Genomic DNA, 9,133 nt, shown 5'->3' with positions numbered 1-9,133 from the left:
TTCCAAAACATCATTCCGTTTTTGTGGACCCCACTCTCCACCACCACAGCCCACACACAAATAGACCTCCAAAATATCGGCTTATGGCTTAGCTTAGCCGACTAAGCCTAACTGATTTGAGTTTTTTTTTTTTTTTTTTTGTTTTTAAGTAATTTATCGTATGTATTTGGAGAAGAGTCACCGTCTTGTTATTTGAGTCGGTTTGTGGGGTCAAGCTCTTCAAAAGATAAAAAAAAATTACAAATTGTAGACTGACCAACCAGAACCCGCGTGCAATTGCTGGTAAGGACTTTGAGTGTATTTATTACCTCAAATGCCACCAAACCTTAAACTTAAAAAACCTTTTTTTCATTAAAATATTTGCACTTTTCAAACAAATTGTACTATTTTTTTTTTTTTTTATTATTAGGCTCCAGCTTTGTTGCTCACCACACAACTTGGGTCTCTTAACATTTTCTTAATCGGGCTTGTTATGGATCCCGAAAGGACACTGTAAGTAATTACATGATTTAATATTAGTTTTGTGTATGCTAAATAATTTATATATAAATAGTTACAAAATATTAGTTAAATATAAATATTTGAAAGAGCTTCTTAAACTTCACCCATATGCATTGTTTATTAGTAAATCAGCCATTGGATAGTTAGACATTTAGCTTTGTCACAGAGAAATTGCAGGTGGGTGGTGTTACGTTTGTGCTGCTATGTTGACCTCAAAGAGATGAGATATATATGAATTTAACTGTAAACTTTGGTATATATAAATTTTGAAGATTAATGGTTGCTGAAATCATGACACTTTAAAGATTATAAGATTAAGGTGCACGTTAAAGGAAAGCAAAACAGGAGAAGATCGATCTAGAGAATGAGAGGTAAAAGGGTTGCCCGTATTAATTGTATGCTTCTCTATTATAGAAAAGGATTTGTTATTATTAATCTAATCGTGTACATCACGCGGTATAACTTTTGGCTGGGGGGTGAAGAATGTTGTTCACCACCAAAATATCATCCTTTCATCATATAAATTTCCTTCTTAATTATCAAACATTTAAACAAATACTTTTTTTACACTTTTTGAAACCCTTTTAAGACGCCCAAGTAATACCAACCGTCCGATCTCTGACATCATCAAATCTCAGTCTAATAAACATTCTCTTTCTTAGAGTCTCAATCAGTAGCTGGTGGGTGGAAGCAAGAGATAGAAGAGGTTGCAGCCTCTAAAACATTTTCTTGTTATCAATATCAATATCAATATCAATATCAATATCAATCTTGCGTGATGCATTGTCCCCGTCCTTTATTCGCGCAAAGCTTTTGCAGCAATCAAGCTTCCACTTAAAATTAAGATTAAAAGAGAATATTGAGAGAGAAGAGTATATTATTAGGGCATGTGTGTTCTCTAATTTCTACTGTATTCATTCTTCTTATTTAACCCTATCTCTTCTCTCTTTTCCCATTCCTCAATCTTACCTTTCTTTTCTTTTCCATCCTCGGGATCTGATCTCTTTCTCTCGACAACTACTAGACACTTCTTGAGAGAACACCACTTCAATTCCCGAGGATAACTTTTCATACCCAGTTTTGTTTCTTCTTCTCTCAATCTTTCATTTCTCGAGCTTTTCTGTCTGCTTATAATAGAACTTAAAAAGAGAGAGGCCAAAAGCAAAAGTTTCTTATCTTTAAGCTCATTTATAGCTAGCTGCTTAAAGGCTGGGTTTAATCAGATCTGAGCAGGAATTGTCAAGGTTGTGTTATCGTGAGCTTCTCCTCCTTCATAATCATCATCTTCTTCTTCTTTTCTTCTCTCTTAAGGTCTGCTTATTCCAATTTACATGTCTTAATTTTGTGATTTTTTTTTTTTTTTTTTTTTTAATTTTTCTTTTGAACGAATAGCCATTAGGTTAATGCATTGAGATACGGGATGCTTTTGTTATAAGCTAAGCAAAGATATTAAGCTAATACAACATATATTTGACGTTCATCACTACTTGAGTTTAAAAGATTAATGGAGTGTTGAGTTTGATCTGAACAATTTAATTCCCGATTGAATCATTCCATACATTTTCTAATGCTTATTTCATGTACACTATGGCAACTACTAATATTTAATGATATTCCATGTTGGGAATTAATTTATATAACTCTTTTTCATGTTTTTTTACTTTTCATTTTCCGGTTACATCTCTACAACTCCGATTCTTCTGTGCACCGTAGTTGGATTTATGATCTTTCATGACAAACAAATAAGAAGAATATGTTTCTCTGTCACACGTTATTCTTTTTGCAATAGTTACACAGATCTTTCACTTTTTATGAACTTGCTGCTATAGGAATTATGTGATAATTAATAATGGTATGAAGGACGTGATTGAGTTAGTGTGCTCCAAATAATTTTAAAAGATTTGCAAATCCATTAAAAAGATTACACATGACATGAATATTCATTAATTGTCTATGCTTTCATGATGTACATTATCCATTTCTTCGGATTGTTTTTCAATGCGTTACAGGAAAGTTGTATAAAGTATTAGAGAGTTGAATCAACAATGAGAAATTGTAAGGTGTCATTTTATTAATGATATACTACAGTGTTACATATTGTCATTTTCTGAATTCTTACTACTTCCCTTTATGCATGTTTCACAAAGCAAATCTATTGAATTTTTGATTCTTTACACCTACCCAACACTCACTTTATGAGTGGAGAAAACCCTTTTTTTGTTTTACTAGTTAATCCTCTTTCATCCTAATTATGTCTGTTGAATTAAGTAAAAGTAAATCTTAGTTTTGTCTTGTTTATTAAATCGTTTTATGATATTATCTTCCATGCATGTAGGGCAATCATATATAAACATCCATAAGTATATAAAGCCATGGTTTCATGTGAGTTGATGAAATGGTTTCTTTTAATTCTTTCTAATTTATTTTTTACTATGTATGATTAAATTTTCTTCACTTTTTAGTTATCTATACTAATCAAGATTAGCATTCCAAAAATTTGACTGATTTTAGCATTGACCTGTACAAATTTTTTTTTCTTCGCAAATTTATTTTAACACAGTTAATTCTCATGGCCGACATACCTTTTTTAAATCCTCAACCCTACTTGATCAATTTAGATTTTAGCCAAGTACTGTCCTTCAATTGTTTTGTATTTCAGAGCCTATTAAAGCAAATATTACATATGTAATTCTTCTTTAACTGTTGTTGTTCTTGGAATTGTATTACAGTATGTACATATTCTCCCTCTAACATCTGCTAGGTCAAACAGAGTAATCGTACATTGATGGTATTAACTTATAAACTGGATTAAAAAAGATGGATTCAGACTAGTGTATAGAAAGCAGGCAGTTATATATACTTGAACTGACTGCGTATTATTTCTCATTCAGCTGAAACATATGCTATATGTACTTTGCATATATAAGCTGTATGAAATTAAATGATAAACTACGAAATTTAGAGGATTGTTACGCTGGAAGACTATGTTTAAATGATCATTATTGTTCAATTGTTACGTTTATGTATATGTATATATATTTGGTTCAGAATAAATTTGCACCATTTCTGTTGGCTGTGTCGTAAAACATAAGATTTATTTATGTTATCGATATAAATTATACATATGATGCTTTCAATTTCTGGTCAGTGCAACTTACATCTCGAAGATTAAATTTGAAACTTGAATAACGAAACTTAACATAGATTTTTTATACTTATTTTATATTTTAGAGACCTTATTCGGTTTATTTGAACATATCTTGTTTAAGATCTCCTAATCGATAGAAGTGGTTAACAAATATAATATCATCATTCCATGAGAATCCCAATTCTGAATTATGCATGCCTGCATCCTTTACGTATACTTTTTATTTTCTCGAACAACTTTGAGTAAGGCCAAGGGTTGCCAATAAATATAGTTACCCTGTGATATATATAGCATAAGTTGATAACAGTATTATTATTTCTTTTTTCTTAACTATTTCTATTTTGATGATAAGTGTGCCATCTAAATGCAGGTCTTTAGCCCTGTGAAAATATGAATTCATTTTCACATGTTCCTCCAGGCTTCAGATTCCATCCCACAGACGAAGAACTCGTTGATTACTACCTAAGGAAAAAAGTTGCTTCTAAAAGGATCGATCTAGATGTCATCAAAGATGTTGATCTTTACAAAATTGAGCCATGGGATCTTCAAGGTAGCCTATTCCTTTTTTCCCTAGCCAAAAACACGTCAGAATTTCGAAGAAAGTTAAAAAAATGCATATATGTTCAATTAACATTGATTGTTTTGTGTATTTTCTAGAATTGTGCAAAATAGGAACAGAAGAGCAGAATGAATGGTATTTCTTTAGCCATAAAGATAAGAAGTATCCAACTGGAACTCGCACTAATAGAGCTACAAAAGCAGGATTTTGGAAAGCCACAGGAAGGGACAAGGCCATATACTCCAGGCATAGCTTGATCGGCATGAGAAAAACCTTAGTGTTTTACAAAGGTCGAGCTCCAAATGGCCAAAAGTCAGACTGGATCATGCATGAATATCGACTTGAAACTAATGAAAATGGAGCTCCTCAGGCAAGTATTAATTTTTTTCCTCTATTCGTTGATCTCGTTTACATTAATTGTGAGTTCTATCTAAACATAGACACCATTTCTGCAACGAATTAATCCTCCAGAACATAGGGAAATTTACGTATACTCCATTAGTCTCTTCGATTAGTTCCAAATTAGGCATACATATATATGCAATGCTAGTAAAACAGTAAGACACATTAGATTATTCATGGTCAACAAACAATTTTTTTTATTTTTTATTTTTTGTTAAGAGTCAAAGCTTTATCAATCAAGAAGTTTAATCACTTACGTAATAGCAGTAATGATGAGTGACTAATCAGTTTTAACTACCTGAATTGGTTTTTCATTTTGGACTTAAATATTAATGGTGGATTCTTATATGATAATTTAAGTTCTAGGTTAAATAATAATTTGACATTAAAGGAAACATCTAAAATTTGAATCCTCGTTTTGTGTGAGTGGATAGCTTAGTACATTAATAATTTTTAGTGTAAGATACATTAACCTTGGCTAGTAGCTTATTCAAATGATGAGTGAATTTTTATCCAGGAAAATTACATAATAGATTAATAATTATGAGATTCATTATTAAAATTTCGTGTCAATGGTTAGAATTTTTCTCAGAACATATATTTAAGACGATTTTTTTTTTCCCCAAAATAAACGAGAGAATTTGTCTAATTGTTAAATATGGTCTCTCATAATGGTAGTGAAAAAAGGGTATTAAGGCAGTGGATCTGAGCAATTCCCTTCACAGATGTGGTTTTCGGAATGTCTCTTTCATCTAAAAAATGATTTAGATTCTTTCAATGATAAAATACATTCATATTTTTAGATACATTGTATTTAAGATTCACATTTATATACAAAGTGATGTGACAAGAAATAAATGAAAAAGCAAATATAAAAAGTTAAATTCGTCATATTCATTCTTCTATTCATTTCCTGTTATATCACTCTGTAAAAATTTTTTTATAAAACTTCTTTATATGTCTAAGGTTATTGAAAAACATTTATATCCATTATTGTTTCCATATATTGAATAATTTTTGACCCAACCAGAAGAATTCTAAACTATTCTAATTCAGTAGAATTACGGTTTATTTTATTCATTATTCTTTTTGGGGCGCGTGGGCTTCTTTAATTTTACATGCATATATGTGTCCCTATAGAATGAGGGAGATAACTTTCATTGTTACTAAGCATTTTTCTGAATGATTTTTACGTCCCTTCTCTTGTCTAGCATTTTTTCTTCTATTTTAGCTTTTATATTTGTATCTTTATCCTAAACTTCGTCATTCAGTCAGTGCATTTCTTTGTTTGTATCTTTATGTTATGTCTAATCTTAAAACTGTTATGAACGCACCAGGAAGAAGGATGGGTTGTATGCAGGGTGTTCAAGAAGCGAATGACCACAGTGCGGAAAATGGGTGACTATGAGTCCCCGTGTTGGTACGACGACCAAGTCTCATTCATTCCAGAAATCGATTCTCCAAGGCGTATTCCTCAGCCTTATTCATCATATCATCTCCACTATCCATGCAAGCAAGAGCTTGAGTTGCAGTATAATATCTCTCATGACGCTTTCCTCCAGCTTCCTCAGTTAGAGAGCCCCAAAGTTCCACAATCAGCAGCAAGTGTAAGTTGCAACTCAGTAGTTCCATATGGTTATGATAGAAATAACAACGGAAGCACTTTGCAATCCTCAACTCTCACTCAAGAAGAACACACGCAACAATGTCATCAACAAGATTTGAACTCACTTTATAGCAACAACAATGAACCAGCGGTGGATCAAGTGACAGATTGGCGAGTACTTGACAAATTTGTCGCATCTCAGTTGAGCCATGAGGATGCTTCCAAGGAAACCAATTACTCCAGTGCTGCTGAATTTCATGTGGCTGAACAAATGAATTTACTTGCCCATGGATCCAAAAGGCCAGGGATTACTCAAGAATATGCCTCGACGTCCACCTCCAGTTGCCAAATTGATCTGTGGAAGTGATTGCAAAACATAGTAATCAGAAGATATATACTAATTCTAGGAAGTACAGTTCTACAAGAAGAGAAACTTATATATTGAGGTTGCTGTAAATAATAAACTATGATGGTATTGCTTTAGCTACTATTTGGGATACTTCTGGTGTCCTGCATATTGATGAATATTTCTAGGAAACTATAGTTAGACTTCACAAATACCAAGTACAAATAAATTAGTTTTCATGCGACGATGGCCGAGTATGTGTGGCTGTTGACAGACTCGGCGGATGTTGAAATTTTAAATGTATTTCGCCTACTTCAGCTTATAATTTGCGTTATAATATTGTAACCTTCTGTGTTTAATTAGATCATAGATATAAATACAGTAAGATTAGAAAAGATTCTTTTATTTTGTTTAGATTGTTTATTTATTTATTTATCGTTATTTTTTGCCTTCCTCCTTATTTTGGACGTTCCTTAAAGATTTCCGACACGATTTATGTTCTATGTTTTTACGATGTAATAAGACTTTTCTTCCCTTTTTTTTTTTTTTTTTTTTTCCAGAAAGAAAAACCTAAAAGTGTCCTTGTGAAAAAGGAAAAATAATGTGAGTGCATAACAAGTTGACCTAAGAATACTTTTAATAATCTTTATGTAAATCAAATTAACTAATGATTTTGTAAAAAACAAGACCATTAGTCTAAGATAATGATCTATTTAGCTGACTACCTACGACTTTCCATGTATCAAACGCGGAACACTTACTCTTGGAAAGAAAATGCCTTTCCTCATATGTAATTTGGAAAATACAAGCTAATCTGTTGTTATCGATAGGCGTCCTGAGAAAAGAAGTGGATTGTCTCATAGGCCGGAGATGGAATAGAACCCGACCGAAGCCTATTTGGATCAAAACGAAAAGCAAGGGAGAAACTAATACCCAAAGGAAAGAAGGAGTTTAATGAGTCATTTAATAGGATGCAAAGCAATCGACCTTAGCAGGATGCCACTGTATAAACCATGCACATTATTATTTTGTCCCGGAAAAAGTTTCATACGTTTATGTATGCTCTGAAGAGTTGTATATTTTTTTCACTTCGGATTTTCCTTTTTTAAGCTTCAAATATATCAGTGAATAAAAATTATTCCGTACACCAAAGAAATAGTTCTCTTTCTATTTTAGCCGCAGACATATGAACCTCAAGTTTACCCTTATATTTATTTAGTTATGTTTGAAAAATTAGCAAGCTACAAATTTATTGTCAGCCATTTCTAATAATTGCTATACTTGCACTTCCCTTGTGAGGAATTTTATATAGCAATGTTTTATATTGTCATAATGGTAATGAAACGGAAAACAAATTATAGCTACTAAAGAATATAAAGGTTTTCAGTTAATTAAGAAACTTATAATAACGTCATAATAGGGCAAGACTTGAGCATTCTAGAATATAAACAAAGTGCAACTCACACTGGGCTTATAAAGGTCTTATCTTGGTCATTCTTGTGAGCAAACACATTCTCAACTCATGAAACATAATCAGAAGTAACATTTCAAATTCATTCTAGAGTACCATTTTTTTTTTTTTGTTGTTGAGTGGTTGCTTGACCCAAAACTTTAAGAATTAAAAGGTTTTGTATTTGAATTTCTCACTCATCATTATAATCTAATTTTCAATTAACTAATCAAATAAAAATGTTCTTGGTTCGGTCTTTCCATCCATATTATACATAGTAAGTATGCTAGACTAATATACTAATGATATACATGGGACTATATATTTTTTTCTTAATAATTAAAATTTTGATTCAAGTAGTTAAATTTACAGAAATATATGTAGCAAGACATTAGACTGCCCTGAATCTCCAACTACATGCAGTTTTTATACATACCGGTGAAGGAGATGTTGAAATGGTGTGCTGAATATCGTATATATTGAAGAAGTAATATTATTTCCCTGCAGCTTTAGCTGGCTCTTAGCATCAAAAGCTAGCCTTCATCGTTGCTCTTAAGTTCAACCGTCACATGAAGACTAAAAATACAAAAGAAGATGTAGTATAAAACTTGAAGTATTCCTGTAACCCACCTCGGATAAAGGTTGTTTTTCCAAATGTCGGAGGAAAGGGAAGATAGTGTGGGCCTTGATTGCGTGGATTAAGTTCTTAAAAATTATCCAGGGTTTAAATACCAAGAGAGAGAAACAAACTTTGAGAATCAAATGATGGATAATAAAACTAACAAGCAAAATATGCTCTTTGGCTGGGAGCATCCTCTAAATAGGTGGATAAGTCGATTAGCATGAAGCAATGACAACTTTCGTAGCGACAAAATAATTGGGCGTGCTCTCATGGACTCATTATGCATCAAACTCTCAACACACAAGAAAGTATGAAAGGCATGGGAAAGAACATATTCCAATTGGATAAAATAGGCGAACTAAGAAAGTGATTGTTTGCCTCTGACAAGTTTGCGAGGCGGCATACCCTTTTTTCATTTCGAATTTGGTGGTGACAATCTTTTCTTAGCTTTCCCCTTGCGTCACTTGTGATAAAAAGAAGTAAAGAATAACTCATCAAC

General features: G+C 32.3%; 1 protein-coding gene across 1 annotated transcript; it reads left to right on the top strand.

Moving 5' to 3' along the window:
* Positions 1-1,429: 1,429 nt before the first annotated feature.
* On the top strand, positions 1,430-6,775 carry LOC116111494 (NAC domain-containing protein 7-like). Its single transcript, XM_031397671.1, has 4 exons — positions 1,430-1,745; positions 4,020-4,199; positions 4,307-4,582; positions 5,952-6,775. The coding sequence occupies exons 2-4, from the start codon at positions 4,040-4,042 to the stop codon at positions 6,581-6,583; spliced, it is 1,068 nt and encodes a 355-aa protein (XP_031253531.1). The 5' UTR covers positions 1,430-1,745; positions 4,020-4,039; the 3' UTR covers positions 6,584-6,775.
* The last annotated feature ends 2,358 nt before the right edge of the window (positions 6,776-9,133 follow it).

Source organism: Pistacia vera, unplaced genomic scaffold (genome assembly GCF_008641045.1).
Source record: "Pistacia vera cultivar Batoury unplaced genomic scaffold, PisVer_v2 Contig64, whole genome shotgun sequence".
NCBI lineage: Eukaryota > Viridiplantae > Streptophyta > Magnoliopsida > Sapindales > Anacardiaceae > Pistacia > Pistacia vera.
The sequence above is the reverse complement of the archived record's forward strand: the minus strand, read 5'-3'. Positions and strand labels throughout refer to the sequence as shown.